A 27763-nucleotide genomic window follows, 5' to 3' on the forward strand; every position below is an offset into this window, starting at 1 on the left:
GCTTTACTACATAGTAGGAAAAATAAATGCTATGGTAGTAAATGGGGGCGAGATCTGTTTGGTTACTGGCTATCTTCCAAATATCTTTCTACAAAGAAATTCATGCAGGTTTGGAACAACTTGAGGGGGAGTAAATGATGACAGAATTTTCATTTTTGGGTAAACAATCCCTTTAAGGTGATCCCCTTAAAATGAAAATGGTCATTTACTCATTCAAAACTTGTATGATTTCTTCAGTTGAACACAAAAGAAGATATTTTGAAGAACTTTTTTTGTCCATACAATGAAAGTCAATGTGGTCCAACGTTTTCTGTTGTTGTCTTTCTGCTTTTTTGACTTTCATTGCATGGACAAAAAAAGTTCTTCATAATATCTTCTTTTGTGTTACACAGAATAAAGAAAGTCATACAGGTTTGGAAAGGCATGAGGGTGAGTAAATGCTGACAGCATTTTCATTTTTGGCTGTGAACGGTCCCTTTAACATCTCTGCAACTTCCTTTGTCCTCCCTATTCTTGCTCATGAAAACTCCCTTAATTGTTTTTTCCTTTTCAATCTCTTTCTCCCACTCATTTCCCATTTCATTATGTTATCTTCACATGGCCATGGTGGTTAGATGCTGGTGGCCCAGCAAGCCTTTTCGGCCGCCCCCAGCACCAGGATGCGTTCCTGCTCCACCATGTCCACAGTACTCCTGCAAATTCTGCCGCAAAGTGACGAGCGCCGAACCCAAGCAGGCCCGGTTGGGTGCGAGGATGCCTCCTGGCAGCTGTATGAGCACAGTGGCCACCCCTGCCATCCCGTCGTCTGTGGGCTCCAGAGTGATTGGTCCGACTTTGAAGGACGAGTACGAAAAACCCATGAGCTGAGACAGGAAGGGGTCGGAGCGGCAGAAATGCTGGTAGCTGCCATGTGAGACCGGATGATGGTGGTGGTGATGCGAGGTTGTGTTGGCCGTAGAGCTGGGCGCATAGTGGTGAGCATTCAGGTAGTGCAGGGGAAGGTGCTGTCCGTTGTTGCTTCCGCTCAGAGCGAGATGGTGGTGGTGGTGGTGGTGAATGGTAGTGCCTGTGCCAGGGTCGTGTTTGTAGGACAGAGCCCCAGGTCGTCCCCTCTGGCCCATCACCATGCCACCAAGCTTGCCTGTCCGGACCTGGGCCAGGGTTACAGTGCTGCCCCCTCCGGCAGAGGGCAAGTAAACCAGCTGCGGCTCCTCGGGCTCCAGATAGACGGTGAGTTTGGCGAACGGGCGAGAAGCCATCTTGGTCATCTCTTGAATGTGCCGTCGCTGCTCTCGGCGGAAGTCTAAGAACTGCTTGACTTTCCAGAGCAGCACGCAGACGGACAGGAAGAGGAAGAAACAGGAGAAGAAGACGGAGAAAAAGACAAAGAGGTCAATGTGGGCTTGGTCCTGTCGTAGAAAAAGGAGGCCTTGAGACTCTCCGTTATGGGTCACCGTGCCCACGCCGCGTAGCGCGATATAGAAACGGCTGGACTTGAGTGAGTGCACTTCATGCGGGAAGGTGATGACCACACGGTCCCGTACGCCGCGCACGATTAACACCGTCTGTGGCTTCCACACGGTGATGTAGGTAATGAGACCTTCGGTTCGTTCTTCCCGCACCTCACGATCTGTACCATGCGACTTTGTAGCCTGCAGGGTGCCGAGTAATGCCGCCGAGGAGTTCGCAAACACCTTCATGGGCGACGGTGGGGCGAGAGGAACCTCCTTATCTCCCCGCGAAGCGGTCGCAGAGGTGGCCTCGTCCTCAATCTTGATGGTATGCACACCGGTCTGTCGGTCTACCTCCACAATGAAAGTGTCATGCGAGTTGGACACATAGACCTCGACCTCTCCAAATGTAACGTCAATGGTGACGCGGATATCCACGTTAGTGAATTTGGGCTGGGCCGAAAAGAACACTGTGCGGCCCCTAAGCAGATTGCGGATGTTGGGTTCATGGAAGCAGTTGACCTGTGATGTGGGATCGAAGCAGCATTCACTGTCCACGTTGAACTGCCGGTAGCACTGCCGCCCATTCACTGGATTACCGTTGAATGAATCTTTGCACTTGGCGCACTACAAGCACAAATATGATTAATTCATGCAAGGTCTTATTTGTGAAATATAGAGTAAAATGTCATTGGTTGTAATAAATTGGCCATTACCTGTTGTCTGTAACACTCTTTGCGGTCATTCTGTGGGCTGCTCAGACAGGATGAAGTTTCGGTGTTGTTCTGGCAGGGACAGCCAGTGCCATCATGTTCATTACAAGTGTCTGCATGGCCGTTGCACTGACATCTACAAGCAAGCAATAGAAATAATGGAAGTCTAACTGCATCAGAAATTATATATTTTTTACAAAGTGACTTTAAATCAGAGGCATTTTCTTATCTCTAACTTGAAAGACAACTGCCTAATTTTTTTTTTCAATTCTCTGTAAACATGTGCTAACTTTTGGCAGTCAAATTAAATAATAGCCCCTTTCACACAGAGTCTTTACTGGTAAATTACCATTAAGAGATTGTGTGAACAGGACCTTTTCAAAAATACCAGTAAATCAGTTCTGGCAATTTCCTGGTATGAGAAGTTGTAACATTACCAGTAAATTACCGGTATGATGCTGTGTGTGAAAAAAAAAATAGAAGAATACCAGTATGAGCATGTATGAGGTCAGAATGCATTGATGTAAAAGCTGTGAAAGCTGCTTTAGGCCAATCATAAAGCTCTGTCAGAGCGGTTTGCTGCAAGTTCTGCTGCTTTTAATTGTTCTTCTATGTAAACATGCGCTGACAACTGGCCATTGCGTCACATCTCGCACTTGAGACCCCTGCCTTCTTTTCTATTCATCAGGCTGCGGTTCTGCGGTTACTATTGCGTACTATAGTAAGTATTATGCATCTTGTGTTCTGTGTGATTATCCCTGTTAAATCATCCTGAAATGTTAGATTGGATAGATCTCCATGTCAGAAATATCAGATTTGACCCTGGACACCAAATCCCTGCCAGAAGATATAAGTCTTCTATAAGCCTGAGAGTTTGACTGAGAAAGCCAGGGAAGAGCAGAAGCAGCAGTTTAATGAATAATCTTAATCTTGTCCATGTTTCAATGCTCATTGCTCTTTGTCTGAATGTTACACTACTCAACGCTCTGTAAAGCACTTCTCATCCAGATGGATGAAGAAAATGGCTCAGTGTTTCAAGGTCATATGACTGACATAATAGAGCTTACCGGTATTTTGGTACTGATGTGTGAATGGTATCTTACTGGTAAAAAGATGGAATGCAATTGCTTGTGTCAACAGCACATTTGTGTATTTACGGAAACAGTTGTTCTGGTAATTTTATTGCTAATAATAAAAATAGAAATAAATGACAACTCTTCCAAGTTGAGAGCATTGCAGCACACATGGTTTTACTGCATATATTCCATGCATGTTTTCAGTGCATACATAAAATCTGCATACATTGCCCATTATATATAGTGCATGCATACATACCATCTCACAAGAATACAATTATTAAACATCTAATGAAATATCAGAGAACAATTACAGACAATGCTAATTTTCTGATCTACTCACTTCTCGCACTTTCCTTGCAGCAGGAAGTAGCCACTGAGGCAGCTCTCACACTTATCCCCCACACTGTTGTTCTGACAGCTCACACACACAGCATTGTCCTCAGTAGGGCCCTCTGTTGCCCATTGTTCAATCTAAGAAGCAAAAGTATACAAGGAAGGACTCAAGCCCTGCAACAAAACTTCATAAACTGAATACAGAGAGAACAGATCTCCTAAACTACTTACGTGGTCACGGTCCAGTGAATAGTCATTTGGATTTTCCACTGCCCTCCGATGCTCATCTTTGGACAGACAGACATCACTGTTCCCTCTGCAGAACTCACGGCAGGGGCGACACATCCCACCTCCCACTGCTGAGCCCACAAACAAGGGCTTACATTTTTCACAGTGCTGACCCTAATAAGAAAAAAAAAACATTAAATTGATAAAGACATTTATAATGTTATAAAAGATTTCTATTCAAAGAATCCTGAAAAAAATGCATCACGGTTTCCACAAAAATATTAAGCAGCACATCTGCGGTACGTTCAACTGTGTTAATAAGATCCTTCAGATTTCTGAAGGATCATGTGACACTGAAGACTGGAGTAATGGCTACAAAAAAACTTAGCTTTGCTATCACAGGAATAAATTACATTTTAAAACATATTAAAATAGAAAACAGCTTTTTTGAATTGTAATAATATTTCACAATATTACTGTTTTACTGTATTTTTGATAAAAATAAATGCAGCTTTGGTGAGCATAAAAGACTTCTTGGTGAAAAAAAAATATACAAACCCCAAACTTTTTTACAATATTATACAATGAAAGGCAATCATTCTAATAAGGATCTATTCATGGCAAAAATAAATAAATAAATAAAACTGCTACCTTTGTGTTATTCTTGCACTCTAGACAGGTGTCCAGCTGAGAGATGCTTTTACAGTTACTGTGTTTGTTACAACGGCACTGAGAGGAGCAGTTCTCCCCGACGAACCCAAAGTGACACTGACAGACTCCTGGAGACACACAGGTCCCATTAACACAGCCTTGAGCGCACACTGGCTCACACTGACCCGATACACTGAGAAAAAGAGCGAGAAGAAGAAAACATTAACTACTCAACCGCAGGAAGGTCAATGATCCTGTTTGAGAATGAAAGCTGTTAAATATACCTGCTTAGTACGTAGCCCTGTCTGCAGGTGCAGTGGTAGCCTTCAGGCAGATCATGGCAGTCTTGTGTGATATTACAGTGGTGATGTCCATTGGCACACTCGTCCTCCTCTGGGCAGTGCAGGAAGGACCAGCTACTGTTCCACTGTGGGCACAGAGCCTCACTCACACCTGCAGAGTAGGAAGACAAAGTTTTAATTTCATAGAAAAATAGATAAAGGTGTGAAATGGGTGGGGTCTAACAGTTAAGAAGTTGTCTAGAGAGAGGTATGTTGGGTCTACATAGATTGCAAAAGTCAGTTTCTGGAAGTAAAAGTCACATTTGTTTTGTTTTTTAATTTTTCAATCAATTGCTTCATGGGATTGTATTTCCTCAAAAGCCATTAAGTACAGACTTTGATTTTTTTTTTCTTTTCTTCAAATCAGTGTGTAATGTTGTGGTTCACCTCTTGGTTTGTTTTGTAGCTTTTATATATATATATATATATATACTTTGTTAAAAATCCCTATGGGGAAAATGAATAGGAATACTTCCAAAACCAAAGCTGCTGAAAAAGTGGTCGTGAACTATATATCTCTCTGGAATTCTTGAACTGACAATCATGACAATGAGTGCTCCAAAACTTTTGTATAATGACAACTAAACCATGTCTCCCCCTTTCCATACCCCATCAGGGATATTGTACCCAAATGAAACCATCCAACATTTAGGCCTCTAAAATGTTTAATTATATCATAATAAATTGAGTGTCATCAATTTTTACATGATTCACCAGCCAAATCTGCAGAAAGACATAAAGGGATGTACCATTCAGTCCTCCCTGAAGACAGCGTCCTGCCCCATTACCACCACGGGAAGCACACCAGCCGCACTGCGGCCTGGAAATGCACTGGGAGCACTGAGTAAGCTGAAAGCACTGGGGAGAGCAGGAATCTTCATCCGTGAGCAAACGGCCGCACTGACCCGCCTCACAGCGCAGCGGAACAAAGGAGGGACTCATACACTGTTGAAGAAAGAGGACAGGTGACAAGGTTACTTGTCGAATTTCTTGTAGAAAATCATCCAGTTGAAATAACTTCACGAAAACATTACCTGCTGCAGTGCCATGCTCCATACACAGCGCTGCCAGCCTCCATCAGAGCCACGGGAGCTTAAACATTGGCTGCAGGTTTTGATTTCATGGCAGGGTTCAGGACAAGGCATTGGTGGAGAGGACTCCACTTGCATGGGAGACACGTTAAGCAAGGCGTAGCTGAAACACGTCCAGTCATACGTTGGATTCACGCTCAGGATACGTCTGGTCTCACCTGGACGGTTAAATCAAGAGTCAAATATATTAACTACAAGCTGTTTTGCTGGTACATGTATAAAGAAACATTTAAATCTGGAGTTTCCCAGAGAAATTTTGCATTGGTTTGCAAATTTGTTTGTTGCAAAACTTGTGTAAGAGAATGCAAAACTTTAGCTTTTTCTTGCAAACACAAAATTGTTGATGAAAATTATATGAGGTGGGAGGAAAAACTAAATTTCAATGTTATAAAACATTATAATAATGTTATATAATAATTGTTCCTCCCATCTCAGCATCCGTTGAATCACTGTTGCTCATTGTGTGGTCACTCTCACCTGTGCGTTTGAACTGGCGTGTCCACATGCATTTCCCAGAAGCTGTGCATTTGGGGCAGTCAGAAGCCTCACAGCTAGTCTCAGTGCAGTTACTGGACAGGAAGATCTCTCTCTGGTTTATCCTGCAGTCGTGCTCTGATGTGCAACTTACTAAGCTGCTGATGCACGCTCCCTCGGGACAGTTTGTACACCACTTACACTGCAGAGCAGGCTGAAAGATGGAGAAAATTTCATGGCATTATTCCAATTCTAAGATTGGCTTTAACTCTAAGAAGTTTTGAACTTTTCTTCTTGATCTTTAAAAAAGTATGACCATATGTGCACTACCCTTCAAAAGTGTAAGGTCAGCAAGTAATATATGTTTCCTTTAGGCTTTATAAACAAACATCCTATTATGAACAAAAATAATTACATACACTACAGTTCAAAAATTTGTCGTCAGTAAGATTTTTTTAAAGAAATTATTAGTGACAGGAAAGACTGTTTCCATTCAAATAAATGCTTTTCTAGACATCAAATAATCCTAAAATAATGTATGGCGTATGGCATGTTTCCACCAAAAAAAAAAAAAAAAAAAATGTTTTTCAACATTTCTGAGCACCAAATCACCATATTAGAATGATTTCTGAAGGATCACGTGACACTGAACACTGGAATAATGACTGCTGAAAATTCAGCTTTGCCATCACAGGAATAAATGTTTCTAATGTATATTTGAACAAATAAATGCAGCCTTGGTAAGCATAAAAGACTTCTTTAAAAAACAAAAACTTACAGACCCCAACTTTTGAATGACAGTGTACACTATATGATTTGTTTTTACTGGAATTAAAAGGCCTTGCCAAACCTGTTAATTAGATACTGTTTGGTTTTGTAGTGCATTTACTAGATAGCTCAGTCTTACACAGATGGATTACTTTGTGTTGTGATGTGATGATCTTACCTGCATAGGGCTGGAAAATGTTTTAGGGTGGCGGGCCAGACACTCACTGCAGGTCTTAAGTCTGCGACACTGATCAGGAGAACGAGGAGTAGGAAAACAGGTAGACTGACCAACGGTACAACCCAATCTGTTAAAAAGTGAAAGAGAGACGTCGTCATTTAGAAAAATGTTCTGGAGCCCATAGTGGCCTACTGTCAATTAAGATGCTACTAGTTCCTGTAATACCTTTCTGCAGTGTCCGATGAAGCACAGGTGCCTCGGCACCACACACAGCTGCCAGTGCTGCTGTTACAGGCCTCAGGAGTGGGCAAAAGGATGCAGGGGTCAGTGGGCAGGGAAAGAGTCAAAAGCCGCCCCAGATTCACTCCGTTAAAACCTCCAGACAGGAACAGGCGACCACCCCACCCAGTCATCGCCAAGGAAACCGAACGGTTTACAGGTTCTCCCACCGAGGACACTAGAGAAACAGGGCAAGAATAGGCCTTAAAAAGGAGTGAAACCTTCCCACACCATTTAAACTAGTGCTAACGGGTCTATAATTAATAATCTGGATCCAGATGTAACAGTTACCTGGCTGTATCCATGTGTTACAGTTGATCTGATAGAGAGAAACTGTGTTACTGTAATCCTCTTCCCCCGTCCTGCCTCCTACAATTACCATGGTGTCCTTCACTAAGGCCGCAGCATGGAAGAAGCGAGAGAGAGGCTGGAGAGAAAGAGAAGATTAGGGTCATCTACCAGTTAAACTGCTTCTACATTCATCATCCTGACCTCCATTTGGTTGTATTTTACAGTTACCTTGTTTCCCTGAGAGGGCACCAGTAAGGACCAAGTAAGATTGGGGTAATAAAGACTGTAGAGTTCTCCAGAAGGTTCCACAGCCTCAACGTGGAAACGGTAACCACCAAACACATACACAGCATCAGTCTGTTCATGATACACAGCTGAATGGCCATAAAGACCTGAAAAGATGAAGGACAGAAAAATAATTGAATCAGGAGATTAAAACAGTTTCACTTTTTAATATTGGGGTAATGGCGAATAATTTTTGTTCATTATAGGTGAATAAAGTGAAGATTTTAAGATAGAAATATGATACCATTGAATAGTATTCTAATAATCATAACAACAATTATTATTATTATATTTAAGTGAAAGGAAATCTCTTAAGTGGACCCATTAGAGAAATATCAACATTTGTAACTATTTTAAAATCTTAGTAACTATGCTACTTTTCAAAAGTTTATGGTCAGTATGATATTTTAATATGTTTGAAAGCAGTCTCACCAAGTCTGCATTTATTTGATCAAAAATACAACAAAAACAGTAATATTGTGAAATATTACTACAATTTAAAAGAACTGTTTTCTATTTTAATATATTTTAAAATGTAATTTATTCTGGTGGCGGCAAAGCTGAATTTTCAGCAGCCATTACTAAACAGTCATGCTTCTCAATATTTTTGTGGATATTGTGATGAATTTTTTTTTTTTTTTTTTTTTTTCCAGGATTCTTTGATGAATAGAAAGTTGAAAAGCCCTTACTTAGGATAGAGATCCTTTGACATTATAAATGTCTTTACCGTCACTTTTGATCAATTTAATGTATCATTGCAGAATAGAATAAATTTCAAATAAAATCACACTGACCCCAAATTGGTTTATAAAGCCTAAATGAAACATGTATTTTATTGTAAATATGTGTGTGGGTATTAAGCTTACACTTTCAGTGCAGCTAAATTGTTAAGCGCAATTATAAATGACAAACAGTCAAAATTTCTCAATTATGCTAGTCCTAGGTACAGAAAAAGGTGCAGTGTTCTATCTCTACCTGTAGGGGGTGTGCCAGTGTGTGGAGCTATAGTCCAGTTCCCAGACTGAGGGCTGAACTCCAGCAAATGATGGTTAAAGCCATTTTCTGGCGAGTAGCCTCCAATCAGAAGCACAGATGAGCCTCTTCGCACGGTTAGAGTGTGTCCAGCCACAGGGGGCAGCACTGAGCTCTAAACACAGAAGTCAAAGTCAGTTTACACACTTAATACAACCAAAGAGAAGCCTAGGAGCACTGCGAGTATATTCAAAATGCAATACCTTATACTGCTTCCACACCAGACTGCTGAGGTTCAGACACCATGTGTCATTGGCAACACCCTTCTTTGTGACCCCACCAACCACAAACATCAAACTGTGAGTGGCTGCCTGGGAGCCAGAAAATGGGTCATGATTATAGACCAGAGCAGAGGCGTGATGGTATCGGGGCAGAGGCACTGAACTTTCCTCCACTGAACTGGTCAACATCTGAGTCCAGCGACGATCAGCCACAGAATACCTGGACCAATTTATATAAAAATGTATCATCACATTTTTTTTATAAAAATTAACATTTACATCAAGTAAAATGCACAAGCTTATACCTGTAAACATTTCCCAGAATGCCCTCTGAGAGTGAGAGGCCTCCATACATCCAAAGAGTGCCCTGTGGCCCAGACACCAAGGAGTGGCCCATCCTCTGGAGGAACCTGTGTGCCTTGTTCTATGGGAAGAAAATAAACAGATCAAATTTCAGAGAGTTTGTAAGAACAGAAACTATTTTCTATAGTCTTAGAAGGAAATAGTTAATCTAACCGCAGAGAGCTGAGTATCAAGCAACGTTTCCCAAACCAGACTGTCCGAGTCAGAGATAGAAGAACAGTCTGATCCAGCCCAGCCTTCAGTACACACACACAGGCCAAGGGTCTGTAAAAGTGTATGCAAACATGTAAGTTGAGAACTGTGGGACATGTCTTAAATGCACTTTAGTACACATCTTATGTTCTTGAGCAATACAGCTGGTTACAGTAGGAGTGTTACACACCATGTTGCAGGTGCCTCGGCTTTCCTCTGCCCCACAATTCCCTGGGCAAACAGGACGGTCACATTGTGGACCCCCAAAACCATGGGGACACTCACAAAGGCCGTTTATGCACTGAGCTCCTGCCTGGCACTCAGGCGAGACAGCTGTACCCTCTCCAGAACTTCCATTTCCACATCGCTTCACCCAGAATGAGGCATTAAAACCCTGAGCACGTCCTGAGGTAACATTTGCCTCAAAATACACAGATACCACCCCTAGAGGAGAAGAAATTAGGTCATTTATAATGACAATATATAAAACTACACAACTGTTCAAAAGTCTCTGGTCAGTAAAAAAAAAAAAAAAAATAATGAGATAATTTTATTCAGCAAGGATGCACAAAAATGATCAAAACTGACAGTAAAGACATTTATAATGTTACAAAAGATTTTGGTTTCAAATAAATGCTGTTCTTTTGAATTTCTACCCATCAAAGAATCTTTAAAATAATGCATCACAAATGTACAAAAACAGTGTTTTCAACATTGATAATGAATATGAAATGTTTGAAATGCACCAAAAGAAGTAATGGCTGCTGAAAATTCATCTTTGCTACCACCCCCAAATTTTCAGTAGTGTATATCACTATAACAGTAATTTCTAACTTTGCTTTAATGTGTGTGATGAGAAACAATTGTTCGGTCCTTATTTTTGTCATTCACCTGATGTAGCCTCAACGGTAATTGGCTCCATTCTTGTTGTGCCACAGAATGCTCCAATGAGGTTGTGGTCAGAGTGCACAACACCGTTGCTGAGGAATCGTGGCAACCCATCAAATACATAAACATAGGAGTTCTGTCGGATAAAGAAATGCAAACATTTCAGGCCACAATATTTGCTGGTAACTATATTTTACATGTCACAAATGCTGTTTTGACAGTAATGAATGCAGATGTGGAATAATCTACTCACTGTGCATTGTGTGTGTGAATCTGGGTGCCAGGTCAGGGCCACGGGTGGGCATGATTGCCCTGGCATGCATGGTGCCAAATCCTGGGACACAGAGAGGACCCACAGGCAGTGAGAGAGCCCTCCATGGCCACCGACTGCTCCATGCCACCCCAGAGAGGAGGAGAGGGACAGGGGTACAGAGGGGGAGGAGGAAAGCAGAACAGAGCGACCCTGACACTGCCTAAAACAGGTGCCGTTGTTCCTGTGAGGAAAATGTGAATTTCATTGTTACATATTGTATAATTACTGAGTACTGTATTTTAAAATTAGGCCTAAAATAACACACATATGGTACCATATTAATTGATTAACATACTTTGTTATGATGTTTACATTGCAAAAACTTCATACATAGCTGAATGATAGTTGTCTGGCTATCACCAGACCAAGCTCAATTTAAAATTAAACATTGGACTGGGGAGTCTGCTATGTATTTTCTACTGCAAAAGAGGCATGATCAACAAGCACTATTCACGCAATTGGATAGTCCTTCAACCAATCAGATCAACGATCTGGGTGTCGTACTTTGCAGAGCTTTTACCAAAGCCGGTCGGTAGTAAGGCAAACACATCCTTCTTTTTTATGAATTGTTCCAGGGCAAGTCTCTGTTCCGTTTTCAAAGAAAACTTGCCTTTGAAATCTTTTAAAACAGCATCGACAGCGGCATCAACTGGTTGCTGCGCTTCGGTGGCCGCCATGTTCAATGTAAACAAAAAGCTGCTTGCCGTCGCTTCTCTATCGTCATCATGTTATACCCGCCAATAGCGAGCAAGGTGGATAAGCCAGTCTGTGACTGGTTCCCGCAAAAGTGTAACAGAAGCAGCAGAAATGAATGTACGGGTTTCTAGACTGAGTTGCCGGGCGAAATCAAATCGCCGGCAGATCAGGCTGGGTTTACCCAGTCTAGAATGATAGCTCATTGTAGAATGTCTGAATGTCTGTTCATTGTAGAAAGTGACTGTTTCTTAAGAACACTTGGATTAAAAAGCTTGATTTATATGAATTACTTTTACACTCCCTTTAGGCACTTTTTGAAGCATAAAAGTTTTGGGGGGAAAGACTTTCAATGGAGGACAGAAATTTCTCAAGTTTCAATAAAACCTGTGCCTTTGGAACAACATGAAGGTGAGTAATTAATGACAAAATTTAAATTTCTGATTGGACTATGACTTGGTTTACATCACATTTTAATCTGCACTCACATTTGAGACACCTATCTCAGCAAATAAGAGCTCATCCTAAGTGTGAGACTCACCTGGGGTCTCCATAGTATCCAGGCAGGCAAGACTCACAGTGTGGGCCTTGGGTGTGGTGGGTACAGTAGCACTGACCGGTCTGGTTATGGCAGAATCCTTGTAGAGCGTCACCATGGCCGTTACACTGACAGGGAACGCAACCTTCACCCCCCGCCAAAGCAGAACCAAAACTACCTGGCCTGCAGTGCTCACAGTGCGGCCCTGTTGTCCAGTCTGAAGAGGGAAAGAAAAATATAGTAGATAGGGGTTTAGTACTTGCTAAAGGATAAAGAAATGGAGGTTTAAACTCAGAAGGGTTCTTTACCTTGGCATTGGTCACAGATCCCTGGAGCCGTAATACAAGTGCTGTGGAAGTTACATCCACAATCCACGTCACACTCTACTCCACTCAGCACCAGAGTGGCCGGGTCCGAGGTCCAACCCAAAGAGCACTCGCACTCAAACCGAGGACTCCCACTGCACCGGCCCTGACGGCACTCGTTATAACATCTGAGAGAGAGCATAAACATTATTACAAATTTCAAGGAAGAACTATGAGCTGTAATAACTAACGGCACATCCACCCCTGAAAACAATGTAACAAAGTCTCACGTCTGGTTGCAGTGGTGCACTCCATCTCCTGTGAAGCCCCTCTCACAGTGACATTCATAGGAGGTTGGGGTGTTGACGCAGGTAGCGGAGGGATGGCAAGTATGCAAGCCCAAGCGACACTCCTCCACATCTGGACAGGATGGGTAGGACCACACAGCATCTCCATCTCCTTCCATACCTTCTAGCAGCTCGAGCTCCAATTCCATCTCCATCTCAAGTTCCATCAGCCGAGGGGGCGATAAAGTTTGAGGCTCAGGGCTGATGGAAGAGGGAAGGGGTGTAAATTAAATAATTATCATAAGACATTTGCTCAGCCACTAAGGTATAAAGAGTTTTAATCTCACCTGCTGGCTTTCACCTCAGCTACAGCCATACTGCAGTTAACAGCAGAGGGGTCATCCATCCCACCCCAGTCACCTCTCAAACACCTGAGGAAAAACCAGAGGGGACAGGAAGTAATGTAAAGAAGATAACAGAGATATGATGAGAAGTTTCTATGAAGTTAATTCATGGACATATGCTTCTATCCAACCTGCCAATGGTGGGGTTGTTGAAGTCTCCACACCAGCCGCACTGAAAGGTCTGCAGACACTCTGAACAGGTGGCGAGAGCAGAGCACTGCTTACACTGAGGGACAGAGTGAACACTGGAGAGAGAAGATCAGAGAGGAAGATTTTCAGCAAAAGCAATGACAAGCTGTGTAGTACAAGTACATGTGAAGTGGAAGAAATTGTGAAAGAGAACTATTACTGCTGTACTGTAATTAGGGGCCAAGCACCGAAGGTGCGTAGGCATCTTTTGTAATCGTTAGATTTCTTTTTAATTATTCTTCTTCTTCCGCTCTGGGAGTCTATGGCAGCCCATAGAACCGCTTGCGGGAAAGTTGTGAAATTTGGCACACAGTTGGAGGACAGTCTGACCTTTGTCCATAGCAAATTTGGAGTCTCTAACTCAATCCCTCTAGCGCCACCAGCTGCCCAAAATTGCACTTATGTTTATGTTAATAACTTTTGAACCGTAAAGGTTAGAAACAAAATTCTTTCCTCTGATTCCTTGGCTCAAGCCGTATCGATTGCACCCTATGACGTCATTTTCCGTCATGAAAATTTTTCCGCTATTTAGAATTTTCTGAAAAACCTACTTTTTTGAACTCCTCCGAGGCCGTTACTCCGATTTTCACGAAAATTGAACCAGATCATCTTCAGACCATGCCGACACAAAGTTATGGAATTCAAGTCGATTCCTCAAACCGTTTTCGAAAAACACATGAACTAATTTTAAATAGCGCTTGCGAAAATAGACATAAGGCTGTATCTCCGCACCGCTTTATCGTATTCAGACCAAACTTGGTACACGTCATCACAAGCATGACCTGAGGCAACATGCAGCGTTTCGGCACAGCACCACCTACTGGTCCGGAGATATGAAAAATGGCTATTTTTGCTTATAACTTCTGATGGGTTTGTCCAAAAATTATAAATTTGGTCTTGTTGGATTCGGGGCATCATGCCGAAACAAATGATATCCAATTTTTCCATATCGGCCATTTTGAATTTTGTGCTAAAATGCTGTAATTTACGAACGCATTAGCGTATCGTTACGAAACTCGGTATGCGTCTTTGGCACCATACCCTGACCATTCTCAAAAAGATTTGGCGCAGTGCCACCTTGTGGTTAAAAGTTATAACAATTTACAAAAATGCTAATAACTTTTGACTATATTAACCGATTGTTATGGAACTGGACTCAGTAGATTCCTTAGATCATTCTGAGAACATAGATATCAAATTTGCCATAGTCGGCTGAACTTCCTGTCCGCCATATTGTTTTTCTTTAAAAACCTACTTTTTCAAACTCCTCCTAGACCGTTGCTCCGATTTTCACCAAAATTGAACCGTATCATCTTCAGACCATGCCGACAAAAAGTTATGGATTTCAAATCGATATACGTCAAACAGTTTTCGTATACCGGAGCAACGAATTTGAGGCATGATGCAAAAACTAATCTTGAAGCTGTATCTCTGCAATGCTTTAACATATTGACACCAAACTTTGCAAATGTCATTGTCACCTCACTCTGACTATACCACATTAATTTTGTCACAGCGCCACCTATTGGTCGAAAGTGATGAACCAGCAAATCCTAATTTTTAATTATTTTTTTAGCTCTTTTGCCTAAAATGATCTTAATAGGTCTTTAATTGCTCACAGTTGCAGTTGGTCTGATGCTCACAGCCATGTTGGCTGGCTTATTGTGCCGTTTTTGTGCTTGGCCCCGTAATTGCTGCTTGCAGCTATATTTCATATTATTATTATTAATCTCATTATTGTTATTATTAACAACAAAAATATCATCATTATTGAATATATTTTATTTTACAGTATAATTATAACTCAACAGTGATATATTGTCTTATATTATCTTTTTATAATCTTGTTATAATACTACTACTAAATATCATTATTATTACATTCATGATTATTGATATGAATCATATTTTTATTTTTTTTATTTTTTTATATATTTATTTATATATATTTATATTTTCACATTGAATGGGTTCCATAACAACAACATTGTGAATGTTATTATACAATGACACTTTAAAGTTCATAGCCATTGCTTGTTAATTTGTAGATTTTGCAAATCCTACTTTATTGTGATTGATGATTTAAAGTCTCTGCAGAAGCTGCACAATCCTACCTGTCATACCAGTCCCTGCACTCTCCATAGGGGAACTTTGTGAGGTACGCAGCAAAGTAGAAACAGGACTGAGCAGATTCACACCATGCACACTGACTGGAGTTAGACAAACATTCTCCACACGTCAACCTCCTGATAGAGAGAGAGAGAGAGAGAAAGAAGATGGCATATGAAAAGAGAACCTAGGTCGATATCTTTTTGAGGTCCTTCAGCCTCATCAGATATTAAATACAACAAACAAATAATTCATATATATAAGTTTATCACTTCAAACTCACTGGTTGCAAACTTTAGGACACCCTCCTGGTTCCCGGATAGACCCCTCTAATCTCCCACGGCGACTGCACAAATAATCTCCCTTCTTGCTGGAGTTGATCTGCCACTCACAGTAGGGGTCCTACAAACATACAGACATGAGAGAAACTCTGCAGCAGTCTTACAGAAAACTAAAGTTGATAAACAGACTGCATGCTGCTCTGGATCAAAACACTCGTGGCAGTCTCTCAGACACGTTGATGTAGATGCAGTACCTGAGTGCAGGCGGCACAGTCTCTATACTCCTCACACAATGTGCAATGCTGAGGGTTGAGCAGTAGGTGGCGCTCTTCTCCCTGGGGGTCAATGCAAGGCTGCTGACTGTTGTCAGAGCGCAGAAAACACAGGTTCATGGTGGGACACCAGCCACAAGACTGATCAGACAGACAGGCCGAGCACGAGCGGTACTCTGAACACGAATTGGAACGGAAGGGTTCAAGGAACAGGAAAGAGATCTCCTATAAAATGTTGGAAATGAAGGAAAGCACATAAAAGAGCAATGAACCACATTATATGATAATACATAAATATTTAAGCATATTTTAAATGTGTGCTATCTATAATAAAAATAATTAGCCAGGTCACAATTATTTTGATCAAAAAAAACATTCATTGTATAATTTTCTATAATATTTATCAAATGAAAGGGTTATAAACTTCGGAATTTAATTGAAATCTGAAATCCTATATTCAACATGTATAAGAAACAATATTTTTATATGAACAATTAGATATTAATATAACATTTATATGAATAACACTAAATGCGATTGAATAAAAATAAAGATTACTACAGTTCTGCTGTTTTCAAACGGTTTCTAAAAACACTTCATTTATCAAGAATAATGAAATTTAATAGGTATTGCAATAGTTGCAGCGTATTATGCATTTCTAATGAAGAAATGCACATTTCGAATATGAGACTTATTTTAAGCGGCTCTTTTAGGTAATATACACTTACACTGCCTCCAGGTAAAGCTGTGCGATTCCAGGTAAGAGCCATCTCACTAGTTTGTCCTGACGCCGAGTTATTCAGGTAGCCCTCCGCCTGGATCAGGTACCAGTTTCCTCGTGTAAGATTCTGGAACAGACGGGAACCATCTGGCCGGGATAGCATACGGATCTCCTTCTCCTCTTGAGCAGACCACCGTCCCAGCACATCCGTCTGCACAGAAGAGCGGTTTTAAAAAAAAAAAGCCTCAAGAGTCTATATGCAATGACATGACTTTCTTGTTTAACAGAGGAAACCTGATTTTGTGATATTCCATACCAGTTGAAGAGAGTTGGGTCCAGCAGCCATTTGAGCAGTGAAGTGGAGCTTCTGAATTCGAGCCCACATGGCAACAGTTTCCTGAGGTGGTGCTGCAGGAGGAGGGGCGCCCCATAATGGATGAATGAATCCCCGAAACTGTAGGGTCACATCCATCTCTGTAGAAGGATTGAGGATGATGGAGGTACTGCGTAGGATAGATACCTACAAAGAAGCGCACATGAGAGTGAGAGAGAAGAAGAGCAGAGGTGGAGGGTGGTCAGAGGAAGTAACATCAATTTTTTAAAAAAATGATAAAAAGTAAAACAAAATTTGGAAGTAGAAAATATATAGAAAATGATTTATTATGATTATTAAAAGTCAAAGCACAAAAATAGGGCATAAACAAACAGAAAAATAAAAGTTTTTAGGAAGTGAAAACCATATATGGCTGCATTGAAAAGAGAAAGCGTCTAGAGTTAAGGTCAAGATTGAACCTGTCATACCTTGTCAGGCTGTGATTGATTGCGTGGATGCTGGAAGGTGAGCAGGTGCAGTCCCGGGACATAGTTCTCGGTGCGACAGGAGGGGAGGGAGGTGAGGAAACGCGTGCGCTCCCCCCACCAGCCGTACGCCCCAGAGATCTGGTCCACGCGGCATGCACTGCGCTCTGCCAGGGGTCAAAGTGTACAATATTTACACATGATATGCCAAAGGATTACATACACACTCAGGTCACTTGAAATTAAAGTATATTGTGTAAATGAGCTTAAAAACCAGTGAAGAGCACAGCGTGTTAACACAGCATGACTAAAACTGATCTACAAACACATGGCACTCAGTAACAGATTATTTCACAGACTGTAAAAGTGTCTAGAAATAAAGATTTACTGAGCAGTGTGTGGTCGCATATCTACATCGTTTTGAGTCATGTTATGCTCTGCTCTCTCCTCTCTCTTTACCTGAAACAGGCAAGCAGGACTCATTCTGCACACACCAGCCAAATTCGGCAGAGACTCGTGGCAGAGAGTTTGGCACCCCACTGAACACCAGACATGACTGGCAGTCCGACAAGAAACGAGCCAGACCCAGACATCCGGTGCTGCCACACTGTGTACAAACGCACACATAAATCAGATGAGGCAGTGAGAGACACACGTGAAAATTATTGTTAGCAATAGAAAGGCACAAGTGATCAAAAGCGAGCTAAACGCAAATGAAAGAGACTGGGGAAGTATTACCGGGTTGGTGGGCTGGTATTCCCGACAGCGACCCTCACACCAACTGCACTCTGGATTCTTGAGGCACAAGCTTTCATCTGGAGCTTCGGCGCATACTGTATCCTGTTAGACGAAAACACAAACACACATTTATTCAAAAAGGACACCTTAAATGGATCAAAAGTGACAGTAAAGACATTCATATTGTTACAAAAGATTTTGGTTTAAATTAAATGCTATTCTTTTTAACTTTGTTCAAAGAATCCCGAAAAAATACAGTTTCCACAAAAATATTAAGCAGCAGCACAATGTTTTCAACACTGATAATAGTAAGAAATGTTACTTGAGCACCAAATCATCATATTAGAATGATTTCTGAAGGATCACGTGACATTGAAGACAATGTAGCTGAAAATTCAGCTTTGCCATTACAGGAATAAATTACATTTTAAAATAAAAAAAAGCTATTTTAAATTGTAATAATATTTCACAATATTACTGTTTTACTGTATTTTTTTATCAAATGAATCTTGGCGAGCATAAGAGACTTCTTTTAAAAACATTTTAAAAATCTTACCGACCTGAATCTTTTGAATGGTAATGTATGTGTACACAAAAACTTGCAGACAAACAAACCCTAGAAAAAGTGCAATCTAAAGTCTTTACCCTGTCTCCTGGGTCACTGCTTACAAATAGTGGTACTTTATATGCCAAGAGGTCACCACGGGCAACCCCGCTGTAACCGCCAGCAACTAGCAGCACACGTCCCTCCATGACAGCAGCAATATGGGAATATCGGCCTCTCACTGACGCACCTCCTATAGGAGCACAGAGGAAACAGTGTTAGCATGTCACAGAACAAATAATATAAAATAATTTAAAAATATCAAAAAAGCTTTCATTTTATTTAAAAAGCTTTTTAAGAAGAGCATGTCAAAAATAGTTGTTTTTTAGAAAAATGTCTTGCGAACCAAAAATAACAATGCCAAAAATCCTGACAGGCACTAGGAGGGGTACCAAACCTACATGAGCTTTCTGTGATAAAGTTACAATATTTAAAAATAAATAAATAAATAAATAAATAAATAAATAAATAAACCTTTTATCCAAGGGCAGTTTTACTTCTTATGAATCTATTTGTTTAAAAGCTGCAGGCCAGTAAATCTGCATCAGACACAAGGGAATTTACACAACAAATGACCTCTCAAGAGTAGGTCATAACAAGCCCCCAGTCAAACTGAAGCATTTTGCACAAGAGTCCTTACAGGCTCTCCTGTTATTTCTTGCAGAAAATCCTCAGGAAGTCATGGGTCATCAATAGCATGCATCATCATACTTCATCTCCTCTCTAAACAACATATCAAACAGACTCCCTTTCTCTGACCATTAAAAATACACTTACGCTGACTGAGGCTTTCACCAACAGACACCCACTGATGGCAACCAAGATGATAAAAAAAGATCTCCTCATCGTAGCACTTCTCTTCTATGTAGTGGATATGCACATTCCCTCCTGATAGAAAAACAGAAACAGATCTCCTTTAATTAATTTTATTCCCACTCATTGAAACCGCACAAACAATAAGGTTGTGTGTAGCTCTACTACTGATCTCTACTTACCATACACTACCATGTAGTTGCCGATGACGGTGGCAGAGTGGAATGCTCTCTCCCTCGGGCCACTGGCAGGAAAACGTGAGCGGAAGGAAGTCCAAAATCGTTTCTCAACATGGAAAGCATCAGTTGAGTTCACACGCACACTGAACCTGGTTGAGATAGCAGAAGACTGTAACTTTAAGAACTTTTACACAAAAACTGAACATTGTAAGATTCCATGTAAAGTTTACAATTTTTACATTTACTCATGATTTTCCCCCATTTTGTTTTCTGAAGCCAATTATGTGAACATAAGATTTAATAGAGAACTCCTGTTTTTACAGACTTAGGAACTACACACATTTTCAACCTAACTTTTCTTGTATGTTTTTGAGCCCTTTCAATGTGATTTGAACAGTATTTTCCAGCTGCCAGTCAAGTCAAATCAAATGTATTTGTATAGTACTTTTCACAATACACATTGCTTTAAAGCAGTTTACAGAAAATCATGATGTTAATGTTTATAATATCTTAATGCCTTTTAGGGTAGGGACAAACCAAACCAATGCCATAGAACTAGCACTGATAAAAGCCAACTGTGTTGTTGCCTCGCATCGCCTGCATAACAGCCTTCTGTCTGTACCGCCTTGAATTGTTTGCCCACTGTTTTGCTATTATTCTCACACTTTGACTCGTTCACTAAACTGAACAGCCAATCTGAGTTCTTTCTCTTGCCCGATGCCAATTCTACATGCTGAATCGGCAAAAAAAAAAAAAAAAAAAAAAAAGACGGCATCCGACTAGAGCCAATGGTGCAGAGCACACCGGAAAAACTTAAAAACAGTCTGACATTGCCCGACAACTGATCATTGGATTGGTGTGTCCTGGCTTTAGTCTCATTTAGAGATGGGAGAGAATATATATTTTGTGATGATACAAGCAATCAAGCAGGTGTTTGCATGTATGTGGATACATTCAAATATAATATATGTCCAACTTTATATATAGAACTGTGTGATAATACAGCTTACAATATAAACCATCAAGCAGCTGTGTATATATCTGATAAATATATATACACGGGTGTGTGTGCTATAATCAGCTTGTACTATATAATCAGCTTGTGCAATATAGTGGTATGTGGTGTTGTTATACCTAGCAGTGGTAGGTCTGTGTCCCCCGTACACTAGCAGAGTTTTGGAAGGGGCGTGATAGACCATGCTGTGTCCTGCGGTAGCAGGTGGTTTTCCGCCTGTAGGCTGAACTGCCTCCCACACTCCATCCCACAACCGGAACCGGTACAGTGATGAGGAGAACATGTCCTCCTCTGTCCTCCCTGAAAAGATAGGTTGATTAATTATTCTTAAGGATAGGTACAATTTCTCAAAGTCCAAGCAAAAAAAAAAAAAAATTATTATATATATATATATATATATATATATATATATATATAAAATGTTACTCTTTTTATATTTAAGGAAAGGAATAATGTCTACTCACCCCCAAAAACATATAGATAGTTGTCAACTATTGCTGCTGCATGATTTGCCAGCCTGGGTGCCCCTGAAGCGTTTGATTGGCCTAGTTGCTGCCATTCATCTTGCTGTGCACGGTACACCCAGACATCACTAGCCAATGAGTGATTAGCAAGCTCACCGCCATAGATGACCATGTTGCCTTGCCATTCTACCGCTGTGTGGGAATGTCGAGGAGCCTGATAGAGACGTGATATTATTTATGGGATCATTAAAATGAAAACAGATTATTAGAAATATATAAGATAAGACAAAATGTTTAAGAGTTTCTTACTGGACTATATAAATGTGACATCTGTTCCCAATTATTGGTCGAAAAATTGTAAACAACAAGGTCCCCTAGTGCTCTGTTCAGATCAAACCCTGAAATGATGAAAGAATTTAAATAAATCACACCACAGCTGTACTTTAAAGCAAGGCTTTTCAAACTAAGAGAGTAAAATAAAATTAAAGTTCATGTTCAAGTTAATGTTTGAAAACAAGATATTAATTAAATAATGATTTTTTCACATTCGTGGAATTGTATAATATTGCTATTTCATTTTAGGTCTGCTTTTCTAAAATTGTGGAAAAGAATCTGTATATAGTTCATATATATAACACTTTTACGTCTGTATAAAAAAAATATATATATATATTGTTTTTGTAGACTGATAATATGAAATACAGCTGGAAATAATTATTTAATATATCATAATGTGCTTTAAAACAGATAAATATGTTGCTCACAAAGTATAAATGTTTTTATACTTGAAGATACATGGCTGCCTTTATATTGTAGGCAGGGGGTCCTTTGCAAGAAACCAAAAGTACAAAAATATTTTTTTAAATATATGCAACCCATATCCCAGATCATGATTAATGATCAGTCAGTGATGGGAAAGGCTGAATAACTTCTCCCTCTCTCTTACCTCCAAACATGTACATGGCTCCAGCGGAAGCCAGGTAAACTCCAGCAGAGGCGGTGCGAGGGGCTGCTTTGAAGTCACCTGGGCTCACCTCCCACCACTGCCCTGCCCCACTGTTGTCACGGAGACCCAGCTGACAGTTTTGTCCCACAAAGCCTGGGTTGCAGATACAATGCTCACCCCTCTGTGATCAAAAGAGGAAGGAAATAATTCTTTAGTCAAATGATTCAGTTGGTATTTTAGTATTTGCTGCTTTTATAACATGAGAACTGAAGGATATCTTCTGAAGAATGAGGTAACTAAGAATGGGTTACTTGGTGACGTTAGAACAATAAAACAGAAATATTACTTAAAATAACTTTTTACTCAATTTACATATGACAAAGAGGTTCCCTTTTTGCTTACCTTATCACAGCGACCATGGCCATGTTGTGTGCAGACCTGGGAGCATAGAGGGGTACTGCAGTCCACTCCTCCCCACCCCTGATGGCACTGACAGTGGGCAGTAGCTACGTCACAGCGCCCATGACCACCGCAGTCCCCAGGGCAAACCGAAAAAGTGTAGGTGGCATTGAAACCCAGCAGGTTGTAGTTAGCATCACTGAAGAGGTGGAGCAGCATCTTGTAAAGAACACATGAAGAAAAAAAATTATAATGACTATGCACAAAGAGGGGCAGAAAGTGAGCATAAAACCAATCTAGCAGTCAAGCTCTGGCATAGTTTCTTATGACTCATGGTCTTATAAAACGGACACACGCTGACAGAAATGGAAATACCTAAAATGGAACTTCCTTTCTTCTTAAAGCTAAATAAAAAGCATTAAGCAAGAAAAAAAGAAAAAAATGGGAGTGCATTTCGATTCCTTGAAAAATAAAAAGCACACAGACTCAGACTAGAGTTGAACAGATAATGTAAACTGATACTTTTGGGCTTACCTTACCAGACTTGGCTTCAATTGGCTGTGGTAAGGTGTTGCCACTTAAACTTGCCAGTAGGGTGCTCTGGTAGGAATCTCCATCGTAGACAAACAGATAGTCATAGGTGCACTCCGTCTCCATAAACGTGAAGTTAAGCACGATGCGATGGTTTCTGCTTGGAGCTGAAGGAGGACAGAAGAGTTCCAATTACAAATAGAACAAACATTCAACTATAACAATTAAGAGAGTGAAGGGTCATAGTCACTTAGCTACTGATATTAGTAGTTGTAATAATTTCTATGCAAGCCATCCTTAGTAACATGATAGGTCTGCAGAAGATATCCTTTAGCTCTCATGACATGTATAAGACTTGATTTTATCTATCGGTTGTTGATTGGATAGAGGTAGATCTAAATGTGAGCTTGCATGCAGCCAATTGTAAGAAAGGGGTAGAATTTAGACTGACTAGTTATTTGGAAAGTCTGGCATATGTAACCACAGAGAGGTCTGTAGTTTGAACAAAACAGAAGAACAGAAGATTGAGTTTGATCAAATTATGAAAAATTAAAAAAGAAACATGGATGCATGGACGAATCATTCACAATAATGTTTTTAGAAAAAAAGATTGGGTGAATTCACATTTCATTCAAATTACAAGCAAAAAGCTAAAAACAGTAATTCCTTTCATTTCTACTATATATTAATAAGGCTTTTCTCATTAATCAGTCCTTTGTTTTTGTAGTTTTTGACACCAACCCTTAATGAGCCACTCGCAGTTCCCATTCACAGAGTAGTTTCCCATCCCATCTGTGACATATCCTGGGACACCCCGGAGAACCTGTCTTTGGCCTTTACAGTCTCCTGCCCAGATAACAGGGATCAGAACCACCAAGACAGGCAGCAGGAGAGCTTGGGTGTGGGAAATCATCCTCTCCTTCACCCACAAAGGGCAAAGTGAGAAAAAGATGGAGAAACTGCTGGAGCGTGGGAAGTTGGACTTGCTCACAGTATGGAGACCTATAAAAAGAAAAAAAACATCAAAATATATTATATATATATATATATATATATATATATATATATATATATATATATATATATATATATATATAGGAATTAGCCACTTAAAAATATTTCCCCAGGAACTAATTTCTCCCCTGGGTCATGTTCCTGGTTGCATTCACACCAGAATAGGAACTCTGAAGCGGCCAACAGCGGCATCTTTAAAGGGATAGTTCACCCAAAAATGAAAATTCTGTCATCATATACTCACCCTCAGGTTGTTCCAAACCTGTATAAATTTCTTTGATAGTTTGAAGAATGTTTGTAACCAGGCTGCTTTGGGGCACCATTGACTTCCATAGTAGAAAAAAAAACACTATGGAAGTCAATAGTGCCCCAGAACTGTTCAGTTTCCCACATTCTTCAAAATATATTCCATTGTGTTCAACAGAACAAAGAAATTTATACAGGTTTGGAACAACCTGAGGGTGAATAAATAATGACAGAATTGTTATTTTTGGGTGAACTATCCCTTTAAGCGCAGCATTTACAAACACTAAAAACCGGATGGAGAATGCCATGATCGGAGCTCTGTTTGTATTGTGTCGTGGGTTTCGTGATAACGTAGATGGAATGTAAACTCATAATTTATGTTACTGAAAGAGCAAAAAGTGGGGCTAAGAGACGAAATCTCCTATGACAACGGAAAAAAGAACACAAGAACCTGCAGACAACAGATAGTAAATCCCGTTATCGCTATTTTCCATGTTCGTGAAGTATGTTTACACGACTTTCTAAAAATGCTGGGTGCCGGTGTTTGACATGCATTTGACCAATCAACATACACTTACATCACTGATAGTTAATATAGTGCTGGTTTAGGCCCTACTCTGAAGTAGGAGCTAATTTAGTTCCCCCAAAAGGAGTTCCTAGAACTAAAATCGTTCCTAGTTCCTGCGGTGCAAACACAGCAAAATATGATTATTTTAGCAAATAGTTCCAGGAACTATTTATTCCTCCAGTGCGAAAGTCCCTAATCTTTTACATGTCTTCTTCTGCCCTCTGATAGTTCATACCTTTTTAGCAAGTAAAAGGCCTTTTAGTAAGTAAAAGGCCTTTTAGTATAATTCTAGAAATTTCCACCTTCAGGAAGTGGTACACGTGTCTTTTTGCTGTGAAATCTTTAATGATTTTGTAAAGTAAACAGAAGAATAACTTTCATTTTGTTTTTGTAAATCAGCCCCCACAATTAATTAATTTAATTTAATAAATAACATCTTACTAAGACATATTGGGAGATATAGATAAGTGACAACTGATATTTATATGCATTTTATGCATTTAGTCTTATACTTTTATAAAACTCATTCACATTACAAGCTATCAGGATCTCAATTTCATCTTACTTTTTTGCCATATTAATAACATCTGCACTAAATTGCATATTTTTCTCAGTTTAGATATATGAATAAAAATTATGTGTATTTCTCCTCCTTGAATGTGAGCTCCATATTCTCACAATATCATAGAGCCATAAAAGCCTGATGTATCAAACATGATACAAAACATAAAACGAAAAAGTAAACTTATATATATATAGAGAGAGAGAGAGAGAGAGAGAGAGAGAGAATAGAAAAAATCATATTAGGGTTTACAGGTTTAAGCCAAATGTTTAAGATTGTTTATACAATCCTTATTTGCATTATCAATTATTGTTGTTTTACGTTTTTGTCTTTTTTACAAAGCATTCTTATCTAATCTTATGCCTAAGGTATGCTTGCAAAAACCCTTAGCTGTCTTAAAACTATGCAATAGACCAGAATCACCCATATTTGCTGCAAAGTAGCACAAACCTTATGAAGAAAAAGAGCATTTTCAACTCTAAACTATGTGACATACAAACAGAAAGTTACTCAACATAAAATCTAAAAAGGGATGCTTCTGGGATTTGATTAACTTTCCAATGCATTTGTGCTTTTAAGCTAGTATGTCTAGTGGTTGAGCTGACACAGGCATCATTGTAACAGCAATGCTGAGCTAACGGTTTATACTTAGCTGTTCTGTCATCAAATTTACTAGGCTGTGGTCCCTTGTGAAATAAGCATTTATATAGCAATGTACACATTTCAACTGTCAGTTAAGCATTTACTGACTCGTATCAATAAAAGAAAATGTTAAAACTGACAAATGAGCCAGCGCTTTAGCTGAACAAGCTAACCGACTAGCCATGTCTATCCCGCTAGCTGTCGGGAAAAAGTAAACCGTCCTCCGCTCATTTACTCACCAATTCCCTAGTCTTGGTCTCCATGTTTCTAAAGCATTGAGGTATTCGTAACTTACATCCTGTGTCAGGTATATAAATAAACAGACCCGCTGAGCGACGCCCCAGTATCGCTGCAGCTATTGTGCTACTGAGCCCAGCGGCGGTTTAAAGCGCGAGACCACCGCGGATGATGATGTGTGAGCCGCTGAATCAAAGGCCTTGAGCTCCGCTCACAGGATGGCTTTATTTACCAAACATCTCCAGATGTTATTAAGAAGAATGCGCTTCCTCTTTGGTTCAACTTCGGGCTAAATCTAAGAAATAACTGTTCCAATATCAACCGTGTGCCTAAGTTTTTTCCTGATGTCCAGGACGCGTCTTGAATCGTGCATCTGTGCTGTTAGTGTTTGTGAACTGGGAATGTGTGTGTGCTTCCAGATGGTTGTCAACAACACAAAGCCTAATAACCGTGAGCATGCTGAACGGGCTCTCTGCTGGTCTTTTGATAGTATTGCAATCTTACATATCAGGGGTTTTAAAACTTGTAATGCTTAGGACCTCCAAATATCCTCCTGGGACCCAGGAATAGACTTTTGTCCTCTGTAGTGGACATTATATTTTAGTGATTTTCTCTGACATCATACAGTTTCGCCATGACTACACCAACTTCTTGGTCTTTAAATATGACTGAAAATGAAAATTAGCACTCTTATGGAAATATGATAATATTTTGAAAATTATCATTTAAATCGGATTAATTTTCAAATTGTTTGTTATAAATCAACATCTCAGGAAAATATTATGGGAAACAGGACATTGATTTCATACATGTCCTCTGTAGAGGATACCAGGACTTAAATCATGTTTATCAGGCATTTTAGGAGACACAACAAGTGAATAGGGAAAGAAATTATATATCAATATTCCTATTAATTATTAGATTATTATGAAAATGTTGCCCATTATTACACTTTTTTCATTACATGTTGCTCCAAGAACACATTAATATGCAAACAAGATACAGTGTATAGATACATTGTATTGAATGGGAAAACC

The 27763-nt window shown here is 40.0% G+C and overlaps 1 protein-coding gene across 1 annotated transcript; it reads right to left on the minus strand.

Moving 5' to 3' along the window:
• Positions 1-62: 62 nt before the first annotated feature.
• Positions 63-27160, minus strand: megf8 (multiple EGF-like-domains 8). Its single transcript, XM_048152283.1, has 44 exons — positions 26729-27160; positions 24199-24459; positions 23461-23624; positions 22930-23145; positions 22528-22708; positions 21891-21979; positions 21582-21795; positions 21237-21417; positions 20106-20251; positions 19888-19998; positions 19152-19303; positions 18507-18608; positions 18228-18375; positions 17772-17935; positions 17287-17490; positions 16978-17181; positions 16232-16474; positions 15980-16098; positions 15702-15833; positions 13530-13643; positions 13342-13425; positions 12998-13255; positions 12711-12895; positions 12406-12619; positions 11112-11352; positions 10862-10994; positions 10161-10414; positions 9932-10042; positions 9721-9839; positions 9398-9635; positions 9138-9309; positions 8106-8269; positions 7878-8013; positions 7533-7764; positions 7308-7434; positions 6365-6575; positions 5831-6045; positions 5546-5741; positions 4740-4908; positions 4456-4648; positions 3808-3978; positions 3584-3714; positions 2168-2300; positions 63-2078 (listed from the first exon to the last, which is right to left on the minus strand). Exons 2-44 carry the CDS (start codon positions 24368-24370, stop codon positions 594-596), a joined length of 8628 nt encoding a protein of 2875 aa, XP_048008240.1. The 5' UTR covers positions 24371-24459; positions 26729-27160; the 3' UTR covers positions 63-593.
• Between the last annotated feature and the right edge of the window lie 603 nt (positions 27161-27763).

This window comes from Megalobrama amblycephala, linkage group LG13 (genome assembly GCF_018812025.1).
Source record: "Megalobrama amblycephala isolate DHTTF-2021 linkage group LG13, ASM1881202v1, whole genome shotgun sequence".
Lineage (NCBI taxonomy): Eukaryota > Metazoa > Chordata > Actinopteri > Cypriniformes > Xenocyprididae > Megalobrama > Megalobrama amblycephala.

Excerpts from the sequence above, each read along its gene's own strand:
- megf8 (XM_048152283.1), bottom strand. The coding sequence starts at position 24,370 with ATGATTTCCCACACCCAAGCTCTCCTGCTGCCTGTCTTGGTGGTTCTG. Across the intron at positions 10,415-10,861 it reads TACCGTTGAGGCTACATCAG|GGGTGGTATCTGTGTATTTT; the intron begins GTGAATGACAAA and ends CTTCTCCTCTAG. Across the intron at positions 8,270-9,137 it reads CACTGGCACACCCCCTACAG|GTCTTTATGGCCATTCAGCT; the intron begins GTAGAGATAGAA and ends TCATCTTTTCAG.